The sequence below is a fragment of the Pleurodeles waltl genome, chromosome 10 (genome assembly GCF_031143425.1).
Source record: "Pleurodeles waltl isolate 20211129_DDA chromosome 10, aPleWal1.hap1.20221129, whole genome shotgun sequence".
Taxonomy (NCBI): Eukaryota; Metazoa; Chordata; class Amphibia; order Caudata; family Salamandridae; genus Pleurodeles; species Pleurodeles waltl.
The window spans coordinates 599,330,012-599,343,201 of record NC_090449.1 but is presented as its reverse complement, the minus strand read 5'-3'; the positions used below and the strand labels follow the sequence as shown (position 1 = coordinate 599,343,201).

General features: G+C 41.2%; 1 protein-coding gene across 1 annotated transcript in view; it reads right to left on the bottom strand.

The window, feature by feature from the left end:
- VILL (villin like) overlaps positions 1-13,190 on the bottom strand; it is a 240,640-nt gene that overhangs the window by 43,814 nt on the left and 183,636 nt on the right. The window contains exons 13-15 of the mRNA XM_069211055.1: positions 8,967-9,125; positions 6,600-6,779; positions 6,118-6,263 (exon numbers count right to left, since the gene is read on the bottom strand). Coding sequence (XP_069067156.1) covers positions 6,118-6,263; positions 6,600-6,779; positions 8,967-9,125 — 485 coding nt within the window. The remainder of the gene's footprint in view (positions 1-6,117; positions 6,264-6,599; positions 6,780-8,966; positions 9,126-13,190) is intronic.

The following is a 13,190-nucleotide window of genomic DNA, read 5'->3' as shown; positions in this document are numbered from 1 at the left end:
CGGCCGTTGTCTTGGAATGGCGCTAGCCTGTGTCATGCTTTTTCACGCAAAACTGCGCTAATGCAGTTTTGGGTGAAAAAGTATAAATATGGGCATATATGCTATTTGAACCCTGTCCTTAAAAAGGGTTTCTCCAGCCTCTGTGTCTCTCTTCAACTTATCTCTTTCCCCTTGGAGGCTACATACAGTGCAATGGCAGATCTATCACCAATGTCATATTTGGGCCTCGGGGAAACCAGAGCTGATAAAGCGGACAAGTGTAGGTGCCTCATTTGTGTGTAGAATTTGGGTAATGTAATCAATTTGTTTCTGAAGATGGGAACCTTTTCCCAGAAGAATATTTTGCATATTTGCACCAAGAATGTACATCGGTTATTGATTGGCAGATCCTTCAAGAGGGGAGTGGGCACCAATCAGAACACATATCTGTTGCTTCTTGATTTAGTTTTATGGAATGCTTGAGTTTAAGATCATCTCATAAATTTGTCTGAGTCTAATTTGAAACTGGAGAACGGTGGTGAAATTGAAAGATGCAGGTAACACGACTGATAAAGAAAGGCAAACACGGGGCCATATTTACAAGCGGCTTTTGCCGCTGGTGCATCACTTTTTTTGATGCACCGACGGCGCAGGCTGCAGGCCCATATCTCCAAGACCATGCAAAGACTTTGGGTGGCTTTTCATGGCCTTGTAGATATGGAGAAAGGTAATGCAGCGCAAGTCATTGGGTTGCTTTACTGTGTCAAAGAGACATTTCATGTGTTTTGCAGTGGGTGTTCCCACGCAACACCCATGGATTCTGACACATTCTCAGATTTACAAGGATTTGTAAACCTGGGAATGCATCAAAGCCTACGCCTCTCCAGGGGAGGCATAAGGGAGGCGCAACGAAGAGAAATACCTTTATTTCTCCTTGATTTTTACTTTTTTCAGTGTGTGCTGCATTTTGCCTCTTGTGATTGTTTTTGTGCAGGAAGGTATCCCCGCAACGCAGACACCCTTGCACCATAGTGCATGGGTGCCTGCACTGGTGTAAGGCAGCCCATTGTGCACCAGCGCAGGGGAAAAGGGCAGGAATGCGCCACATCTTGTAGATATGGCGCATTCCTGCCCTTTTCTTTTGATGCAGGGCAGCGAAGCACAGCAAGAAGGCTTGCGGAGCTGCCCCGCGCCAAAAGGTTGTACATATGCCCTTGTTTCTGAACGAGGTGAACAGCAATAAAGTCAGGCATAGGCCATGCGAATGCAAGATAGTACTCAACCACAGCACCAACCAGAAGTAGCTCTGAAGTGACTGCACTGAGTTTTAGCATTTAGAGCTATTATGTCTATTTAACCCGAGTGCCAGCAGCTCCAGAAATACTGCCTTAATGGACAATAATCGCCAAGATTAACCTGCAGAATGTTGAGGGGACGACTGTTTACCTACCTTATAAACAGCAATCCGAGATTGCACATATTGTTTGCACTACATTTATAAACTGCTCTGAATGCAGACTGTAACACCAGACTGCACCAGTCCGTTGTGGCAAAACACGGCGTGACAGTAAGTTCGGTTAAGAGCAACCACAATGTGCCCTCTTATGAAAATCAGTATAAAGACAGTCGGTGTTTCTAATCAAAACAAATTTCACATTAACATGGCGGCCTCGGAAAATGCAACTTGTGCATTTGCCGAGAAAAACGGTATGCAATGGAAAGCATCTGAAATCTACAAACCAGTGCAGGATTCTCACACTGCAACGGGTGCACACTCAACCGCCTCACGCTGGTGAGTACCCATTACCCATGTAAGCTCCTCCATCTCCGTAGAGAAAGTCAAAAGGTGGACCAGTGTGGTAGCGAATGTGATGGTTTTTTGTGGGAAGAAAGAATGAGAAAGGATGCGGGGGCTTCACAGGATGAGGTAAGCGGGGCGAAACACCGTTCTTTCCATGGCCCCGCACTCCTTCAGCAACATTTAGAATTTTGTAATTGAAAGCAAAGCTGCCTTCTTCATTAATGATGAGGCAGCCTCTGTGGCCAGATCACCATGTTTTCGTTTTCACTAAAGTAATTTTTCAAAACTGAAAAGCAGGTGCTGCTTAGTTCACCTGGTCTAAAAAAACATGAATCCCCCAGAGGACCCCCAAGTTTTAGACCCAGGTATCGCACTAACTTCTGACAACTTCTGACAAGCCCAAAAAATGTACACATGAATGATCCGATGGATATAAAAGGTGGACCATGTAGTTACAGGACTACAGATGAACCTCTGGGGTCCTGTGTATGTGCCACTGGCAGAATGTTATCATGATGCTTATTAAGATGACAGAAGGTAGGGTTAATGGATGAGGAAGAGAACTTTGAAGACTCTTTGCTTCTAAGAGCTTCAGGACAACTTAGTACCACAAAAAGCATTACTTACAGCCTTACAGAGACTCACAGAGAACCTGCACTGGAGAAAGGAGAATCATCAAGCAGAATAGGAAAGCAGTCAGAAATATTTAGCATCCAGAAGAAAGTTCCACATTTCTTCTCAGGGATACTGAAGTATAATAGTAAACTGCTGCTATTTTCCAATGTTTGCTCTTTGTGAAGAACCCACTTCTTATAGTCCCATAGACAGGTGATTTTCCTCCTGAGGAATATACTGCAATTTTACGCACTGCAAATACGGCTTCATCCAAAACTCAAATATGGGGGCTGCGAATACGCTGCTGTAATGTGAAAATTATGTAATGTCTCATGAAGGTGCTGTGTACTGTGCTATGAAATGTCATATGCTTACGAATGCTATGAATTTGTTTACCCATATGTGGGCAATTATACCAAAAATGTAGAAACTCAATCCTCCATTCGCTTTGTATTGAGCTGTATCTTTTTACTACTAGAAAAGAACCTGATGACCCTCGGGGCTCATAGGATGTTTATTCAGTAAGTGGCTCTGTGACATTGATGAGTGAACTAGGTTAAACGAGTAATATGAATCCGGTGAAGCTCATTTATCATCACTAAAAACTCAGGAGTATCCGATTATCCAGAAAAGTAAATCAATTAATTAATTACATCAGAAGTTACCATGTTATGGTAACTCTTTAATTACATTTTTACCGTACAACTTTCCAACACTATGCACTTAGAACAGATGCAAGTATTTTTACCATGCATGGAGATCTCATTCCTAGACTTGTTGCTGCGTCCTAATGAGCAGGACTGCAAAGTCGCTGTCCACCCCCAGGAGATACTCTGCCAGGAGGTATACTCAGTGGTGGGTTGCCTAACGTCAAATTTGTTGCACAAGTGCTGATAGCTGAGGGGTGTGTGCCGCCTTGCTTTTTGTAGGTAACCGATGCAGTCATTTTGCTGGTCCATATGGCTGATGTGGAAAGCCCGTTGATGAGGTGGCCACATACCTAGGATTATAATGTTGTTAAGATACGCCCCCCAGTGAGGCATCTGTAGTGATGGTCACCTGTGGAACTGGGAGTATGGGTATGCATGAGGCCATCATACCCAAGAGATGCATTACTGTTCGAACTATGAGAGGATAGAATGGCTAAAAAAGAGGCAGAAGCTGCTCAAATGCAGCTACCCTTTGGGCGCTCGGATAAGCTTTACCCGAATCTGCATTTAGGACTTACCCCAGAGGGGTTGGGCCTGAAGTGGCTCATGATGAGACTTGGTGGCATTGGCTGTAAACCCCAAGCTGTTTAGAAGAGAGTTTGGGACCTGGGTAAGGGCTAAGCAGTCTTGTTTGCTTGCACTCTTGGTCAGCCAGCTGTCTAAGCAGGGAATGACATGAGTCCTCCCTCCTTATGAGACAGGTGGTTACCACTGCTAAACATTTGGTGAAAACCTCTGGAACTGAGGTGACTCTGAAAGGTAATATTTTGCATAGATAATGCTATCCACTTACAATGAAGCGCAAGTTGCACCAATGAGCCGGATGGATTGGGATGTGGAAACATGCACCCTGCAGGACTAGTGTGGCCATGAAGTCACTTTGCTGCAGCGGGGGGATGACATCCAGCAGGATGACCATACTGAAATGACAGGATGTGCCTTGAGAGAGTCCTGAGAGTGAGGATTGGCTTGAAGGAGCTGTCCATTTTTGGGGATGAGAACATAGGGAGAGTAGATGCCCTTACCCCGATGAGGAAAAGCAACAAGCTCCAAGCCTTTGATGGTCAGCAGTAAACACATCAAGACCGAGAGTGATACTGATACACGTCCGAACACGATGGAGGAGAAAAACAACCTAAAAGTGGAGTTGGTGCCCATGGGCATTCAAAACCATAGGAGGAGTCACCAAGACCTTGTGACTCAAAAGACTTCTTTGAAGAAAAACAAGTTGCAACAGCCCAAGCCTCACTAGATGGCAGAAATATGCCGAGCATGGGTACCTACAGTCAGACATGCTACGAACTTTGTTTCTTCCTCCAACTTCATTACTCTCGAGGGACTTTAATGGGCCTTGTTGGCACCAATGTTCACATACTCCAACAAAGCAATTTCTTCTGGATCTTTTGACTCTATGGCAGCATACTAAGCCCACCTATAATCACTGTAGTTACAAATAATCTGTTTTCACATGACATGCTAAAACACCATAGTAATCTTGAGGAAGGCACACATTGCACATCCAAAGCTGATTGGATTGAGTCAGATTTGTATGACATTGAGAAACAAATCAAATGGCTAATTTTCCACGCCCCATCTTCAAAGGAATCATTCTTATATGACGTGCAAGGCAAGTATGAAGCGTTTAGGATTCAATGTTTATAGATGAATCGACTCGATGACTTTTGTACAAGTAGCAGAGTTCAATGCTCTGCAGTACATCTCAATGTTCTTCAGTCAGTCTCCTTTCTATTGCTTTTTTGAATGCCACTCAGCTTTAGAGATGAAGCACCAAAACTTTATCTATCAACACAATGGCAGAAAAAAAATGAAAGTGCAGTCAGCATGCTGATGCATTGTAAGTTTGGCTACGTGATAACAAGTCATTTTCGAAACTGAAGGTTAAGTTCTTAAAGCAAACTATGGCCCTGATTTATACTTTTTGGTGCAAAACTGCACGAACGCAGTTTTGCACCAAAATGTTTAGCACCGGCTTGCACCATTTCTGAGCACCAGCCGGGCACCATATTTATGGAATGGTGCAAGCCGGTGCAAAGGGTAGGCTAACGTAAAAAATTATTACGTTAGCCGAGTGGGGCTGGCGGTATGGAAGAACAGGGTTTTGCACCAAAAAATGACGTTAGGCAGGTTAGAGTAAAAAAAATGACTCTAACCAGCCTAGCGTCATTTTCTGACGCAACACCATCCATACTACATGACTCCAGTCTTAGAAAAGACAGGAGTCATTCCCACCACCCCAATGGCTAGCACAGGGGACCAGGGTCCCTTGGGCATGGCCACTGCACCAAGTGCCATGTGGGGGGGGGGCACTTCAGGGCCCCCAATGGCCCTTTAAAAAAAAATACTAACCTGTACTTCGCTCTCCCTCTGGTGTGGATGGGGGTGTCCCTGGGGCGGGCACCGGTGGGCTTACTCCATGGTGTTCCACCATGAAAATAGGCCCACAGGTCCCCTAACGCCTGCCCTGACCCAGGCGTTAAATAATGGTGCAAAGCAATCTTTGCACCATTTTTTGACCCCTCCTCCCCCGTGCGTGATTTTAGCACGGGGGATAAATATGGCGCTAAGGCCATAGAGTCATTTTTTTTCATGGGAAAGTTTACTTTGCATCTCATTGATGCAAAGTAGGTTTCCACGCCCAAAAAAGGACTTTAACTCCATAAATTTGGCGCTAGATGGGTCTAGCGCCAAACTATAAATATGGAGTTCGTTTTGCACCGAATCTGCGTAAAAAAAATAAATGACCGCAAATTCAGCGCAAAACAAGTATAAATATGCCCCTATGTATAATATTCAGTACACAAGGCTAGGTGGCAGGACTATACACAGCTCCAAACATTTTACTGTTCCATCCAATGTTATCAGAACAGTCTTGCAGCATACATTATTTCAGAGTTGATTCAATAGTCTATCTTGGCGCTTTGATACAAAGGGGTTTTCATAAATCAGGCATTTATGGTATGTGTAATCAACTGTCACTCCATTAAACATTACCTCTTTTCACTGGCATATGGTGCTTTGCCACCCAATGCAACCCAGAACTCTGCAGGCTCCTGGCTCTCCAGAATTGTGTGTTTGTCCCTCTTTGAGATTACATTTGCCACTGTCTTGGCCATTTCCCTCTCATCACCACTGCAGCCCTGAAACACAGATAGATGACAGTAATGTTGGAAGACAATTCGGTCTCTGTCATGCAATTAATTCCTTGCATGTTGCATTTCAAATGCAGAACAACTTCATCTAGTCATCAGGAGCAGCCAAAACAATGTCAATTTAGCCCCTGTTCCGCCTAGACTGACATATGGGCAAACAAGCACATGGCTAGGCATCCAGATACAAAGTTATGCAAATATACTGACAAACCTATCTAGGTTTTCCACCAAATCCTATTTTATATTGTGTAAATAATTGCACAGTGACAATGCATGCTGCCTTATAAGCAGTGAAGCTATTCAGCTTGCCTTACAGTAGCTTACCTTTCCGCACCATAAATAGCATTCCTGTTCTGTCTTCAGCACAAAGACATCATTTGAGTTCAAGGAAGAGGCTCGAGCTGGCACCTCAGTTGCCTTGGTGTTGAATTCCTCTGTCCCTTTCACTTGGAACAATCTGATGGGTGGCTCTGGTTCCTTCTTCTCAGTCCGGCTTGTTCCTCCCTAAAATGTAAGATATGGATGAACTGGGTGAAAAAAGGCCAGGACACAGTAGTAGTCGTTGTCAATTCTGCTGTGTTATTCAAGTGCAAATATATGAATAAATATATGTTTCTTGTTAGGTCACTGAGTCCCTCAAAGAACTCTTTTGTCTCAATTTATTTTCAGTATTTACATGAAATCAGTCCTTAAGACCTTCATCAACTGGGTCAACTACTGTGACACGAAAGGTCCCGATCACAAAGATAAATTTACATGTGTAAGTCTCTTCCTGTATAGATCTACCCCTGCACGTAGGTGCAACTCTTTATTTTTTCCTATTTAACCACTTCTGAGTGAAAATTTACACCTATGTGTAGACGTACATATCTTCACCCCCTCCAATGAGGAAAAGCATGCTATGGCTGAATTTATAAGTGTAAAGTCACTTTTAGTAACTTTCCACTTTTTTGTGAGACCACCATCGGGTTGAAGATCTCCCTATAGGAAATCTAATCAAAACTGAATGAAGTAATTTTTTTTACAAAAAAAATTTAAAATATGGTAATGTAAAATATAAATGCAAAGTAGTGTAAAATAACTAATATTAATCTGGAACTAATAAAATAAAATGTTGCAACATATCACCACCTCAATTTAAATTTGTATTGCATTGTAAAATAATTGACGTTTATTACTTTATAAATATTACTTGTTAATAACTAAAAAATAGAATTACAGACTAACATTTTTATTTTTTAATGTGTAGCACACTTGCTAAAAGTTATGCATTTAATTAATTTAGATACTTTTAAAAAAAGTTAAATATTTTGACTTTTTAAAAAAAGTATTAGTATTATTAAAGTTAAACAGAATTAACTTAAATATAAAAAATAATCAACTTAAACTTAAAAAAGAATCCTTAATTATAGTTAAAATACCTTTAATTCCTATGGGGTGTTCGGTAAATTCCCCATCTCCATTGTTTTTATGGGAGTTTGTTGCAATAACTGTGGTTGCCATTAGTTGTGTTTGATTGACTCCATGACAGTGCTGGAGATCTCCCTTGCAGGTATAGGTTTTTATAAAAAGTGTGGGGTGGACATGAGGGAGTGGTGGAAAAATGGTGAATAATTACTACTAAATGTGTGACGTTAAATGAAAATTAAGGAGGGCTTTAGGGGGACTTGATAATACAAAACACATACCCACAAAAGAGAAAGATCATTGTAATTCACAAAATACATCTAAGATTACTACAGCACCAAAGGTATCAAAACAGGGCGTAACTGTACTCCAGCCCAGCCTTGGAGTAAGTCAAGCAGTACACATGGTCAATCACTGATACTGCAACAAACTCCGAAAAAAAAAGTGAAGTCAGGGAATTAAAATAACATCCCCTATGAATTAAACTAATTATATAACCTCAACATTTAATTTCATTATCACTCACACACACACACACACACACCTAATACATTGAATTAATATCTTTAAATTATTTTACTATTTAATGCACATTTTAAGAGACAGATTATCTGGTTAAGATTTTTTATAAATTCTAGATTATTAATAACTATTTGAAATTAGATTACATAGATATTACACATGCTTTTTTGTAATTATTAAAAAAATAATGATAAACATTACTATGTTTCCCTATACTATACCACAGTAGTCAGGATCTCCTCCCACAGGTGAAAGTTACTATTAGCAGCTTTATAATTGTAAGTTTTGAGTAGGAGGCTCCACTTACTCATTTGTTGGGGTGGAGAGATGTAAGACTACACCAAGTTGTAAATCTCCACTCGGAAGTAGTGAATATCAAAACAGTAGCAGTTTACACCCAGGTTTAGCAATGGATATACATGCGTAAATATACAAATATATTTACCTCTGTGAATTGTGCCCTAAGAATCTGCAATTTCCTGTCACAAGAGGTGCAGTCAGTGCTTGCTACATTTTAGAAGGATATGTAGCTCTTACCTGTTCCTACAGCAATACATGGCCTTACTTAGCTCTTCTTACTTTGAAAGCAATATTTGCAGTCCCTCAACCATCACCATAAGCTTTAAGTTCCTACTATAAACATTCTCCATCCTCCTGCACATTATAAAAACATGTATTGCTATGCCTTTGTGAAGCTCCACCATCTAAAACTTTCTCTCTACCAGGAGAATGCATTTATGATATAAGAATTGGTCCTGTTACCTCGTAAATGATCATTTTGCCCTTGAATATTGCTTGAAAATGTCTTGGTTCCTTCCCCATCGTTACACGGATTTGCACTGGTTCATCGTTGTACTGTCGATCCAGCTCTACAGCATGGAATGCACAGGAGGTGATCTCGTCAATTGTGGAGTGGCGGCCCTAGAGTTGAGTTACAATAGTCAGATTTTGAAACAATTCCACTTAATATTAACACGGTTTTCTGGTAACGAAGCTTTGCTGGCTCAAGCGAACGCAGGCATCTTTAGCCAGATATGGAAGGACGCAGATGGGAGGCTTTCTTTGCATAGGGTTATGTCATACGCACATGAACCCTTGAGAACCTTCCTTCATTTACCACTCTGGGCAACAACTATAAAAATCCCATTTCACGTGAATAAAATAGCACAGCCCATCTGAGCAAACATGCTTATAACACATGCAATAAATGTAATGTGATTTTTGATGCACTATTTGTCAATACACTGCACTTTAAGCTTAACGTTACCTAGTTAGACCTTTTAGTGACGCAAATACTCTTCACTTTTGATACATTCTCCTTTGGAAATCAACTAAAGTTTATTAAATGCTCTCTGCTAACAAGAAATAGATATTGATATGGACAAATGAATTAATGACAGTTTTTATATTACATTATTTAATTTACGAAGAAATAGTTGTCTTTCTTGTGTATGATATTTTAACTTTCTTTTTACTCTTTTGTGGATTTTTTTTATACCAATGTATTGTGATTGATATTGAAAATGTCACTTACCCAGTGTACATCTGTTCGTGGCATCAGTCGCTGAGATTCACATGGTATGCATGAGCTCGCCATCTGGTGTTGGGTCGGAGTGTTACAAGTTGTTTTTCTTCGAAGAAGTGTTTTCGAGTCACGGGACCGAGTGACTCCACCTTCTGTGCTCATTGCGCATGGGCGTCGACTCCATCTTCGATTGTTTTCCCCGCAGAGGGTGAGGTAGGAGTTGTACTATAGTAATAGTGCCCGCGCAATGAAAAATGTAAGTATGTACCTATTAAAGGATTAAGTAATATATACAAATGTACAAGATTGAAGGTAACTTCTGAACTGCTACAGGCTTCCGGGGAGGTGGGTGGGTCCATGTGAATCTCAGCGACTGATGCCACGAACAGATGTACACTGGGTAAGTGACATTTTCAGTTCGATGGCATCTGTCGCTGTAGATACACATGGTATGCATAGACTAGTAAGCAGTTAGTTCCCCATAAGCGGTGGTTTAGCCTGTAGGAGTAGAAGTTGTCTGAAATAGAGTTCTTAATACAGCTTGACCTACTGTAGCTTGTTGTGCGGATAGCACATCTATACAGTAGTGTTTGGTGAATGTGTGAGGCGTAGACCAAGTGGCTGCCTTACATATTTCCTGCATTGGGATGTTTCCTAAAAAGGCCATTGAAGCACCTTTTTTCCTTGTTGAATGTGCCCTGGGAGTAATGGGCAGTTGTCTTTTTGCTTTAAGGTAGCAGATTTGGATGCATTTAACTATCCATCTGGCTATACCTTGTTTTGATATTGGGTTACCTGCATGAGGTTTTTGGAATGCAATAAATAGCTGTTTAGTTTTTCTGATGTTCTTTGTTCTGTCAATGTAGTACATTAATGCTCTTTTGACATCTAATGTATGTAGTGCTCTTTCAGCCACAGAATCTGGCTGTGGGAAAAATACTGGTAGTTCTACCGTTTGATTTAGATGGAATGGTGAAATAACTTTTGGTAAAAATTTTGGATTAGGTCGTAGGACGACCTTATTTTTATGTATTTGTATAAAAGGCTCTTGTGTTGTGAACGCTTGAATTTCACTTACTCTTCTTAGAGATGTAATGGCGATGAGAAAGGCAACTTTCCAGGTTAGGAATTGTATTCCGCAAGAGTGCATGGGTTCGAAAGGTGGGCCCATGAGTCTTGTTAGAACCACGTTTAGGTTCCATGAAGGAACAGGTGGTGTTCTTGGTGGTATAATTCTTTTAAGCCCTTCTATAAATGCTTTGATAACTGGTATCCTATACAAGGAAGTTGAATAGGTAGTTTGCAGGTATGCAGATATTGCTGCAAGGTGTATTTTAATAGAAGAGAAGGCTAGCTTTGCTTTTTGTAAATGGAGCAAGTAATTTACTATATGTTTTGGAGTTGCATCTAGCGGTTGTATCTGATTATGATGGCAGTACCAAACAAATCTTTTCCACTTACTTGCGTAGCAGTGTCTAGTGGATGGCCTTCTGGCCTGCTTTATGACTTCCATACACTCTTGGCTAAGTTGTAAGTGTCCGAATTCTAGGATTTCAGGAGCCAGATTGCTAGATTCAGCGATGCTGGGTCCGGGTGTCTGATCTGTTGGTTGTGTTGCGTTAACAGATCTGGTTTGTTGGGCAGTTTGATGTGTGGTACTACAGACAGATCTAGCAGTGTTGTGTACCAGGGTTGTCTTGCCCAAGTTGGTGCTATTAAAATGAGTTTGAGTTTGTTTTGACTCAATTTGTTTACTAGGTAAGGAAGGAGAGGGAGAGGAGGAAAAGCGTAAGCAAATATTCCTGACCAGTTCATCCATAGGGCATTGCCTTGGGATTGCTTGTGTGGGTATCTGGACGCGAAGTTTTGGCATTTTGCGTTCTCTTTTGTTGCAAATAAGTCTATGTGTGGTGTTCCCCAGAGTGTGAAGTAGGTGTACAGAATCTGTGGGTGGATTTCCCATTCGTGGACTTGCTGGTGATCTCGAGAGAGATTGTCTGCCAGCTGATTCTGGATCCCCGGAATAAACTGTGCTATTAGACCAATCTGATGGTGGATTGCCCACTTCCATATTTTTTGAGCTAACAAGCTTAACTGCGTTGAATGTGTTCCTCCTTGTTTGTTTAGATAATACATCGTTGTCATGTTGTCTGTTTTGACAAGGATGTATTTGTGGGTTATGATTGGTTGGAAAGCTTTTAGTGCTTGAAAAACTGCTAATAATTCTAGATGATTTATATGCAGTTTTGTTTGATGTATGTTCCATTGTCCTCTTATGTTGTGTTGATTGAGATGTGCTCCCCACCCTGTCATGGAAGCATCTGTTGTTATTACGTACTCTGGCACTGGGTCTTGGAAAGGCCGCCCTATGTTTAAATTTATACTGTTCCACCATAGAAGCGAGAGGTAAGTTTGGCGGTCTAGCAACACCAGATCTAGAAGGTGACCCTGTGCTTGAGACCACTGTGAGGCTAGGCACTGTTGTAAGGGCCTCATGTGCAGTCTTGCGTTTGGGACAATGGCTATGCATGAGGACATCATGCCTAGGAGCTGTAGTATTGTTCTTGCTTGTATTGTTTGGTTTGGAGACATGTGTTGAATGACCCTGTTGAAATTGTGGATCCTTTGTGGAGTTGGCGTTGCTACTCCTTTTGTCGTGTCTATTATGGCTCCTAGATATTGCTGTACTTTGCTTGGCAGAATGTTTGATTTTGCAAAGTTGACGGTGAACCCTAGTTTGTAGAGGGTTTGTATGACTTGATTTGTGTGGTTTGAGCATTGTGTGAGCGAACTGGTTTTGATTAGCCAGTCGTCTAGATACGGGAACACATGTATTTGCTGCCTTCTGATGTGTGCAGCGACTACTGCTAGGCATTTTGTGAATACTCTTGGAGCGGTTGTTAAACCAAAAGGCAATACTTTGAATTGGTAATGTATTCCTTTGAATACAAACCTTAGATATTTCCTGTGTGATTGATGTATTGGTATATGGAAATATGCGTCCTTGAGGTCTAGGGTTGTCATGTAGTCGTGTTTTTTGAGCAATGGTAACACTTCTTGTAGTGTGACCATGTGAAAGTGGTCTGATTTGATGAATGTGTTTACTACTCTGAGGTCTAGAATTGGTCTCAGTGTTTCGTCCTTTTTTGGTATCAAGAAGTACAGTAAATAAACTCCTGTGTTTATTTGTGTGCTTGGTACTAATTCTATTGCATTTTTTTGCAGTAGTGCTTGAACTTCTATCTCTAGAAGCTGTGAATGGTATTTTGTTAAATTTTGTGATTTTGGTGGTATGTCTGGAGGGAATTGCAGGAATTCTATGCAATAACCATGCTGGATAATTGCTAGGACCCATGTGTCTGTAGTTATTTTGTCCCATGCTTCGTAATATTGACGTATCCTCCCCCCCACTGGTGTTGTGTGGGAGGGGTGTGTGACATGTGAGTCACTGCTTGTTGGTA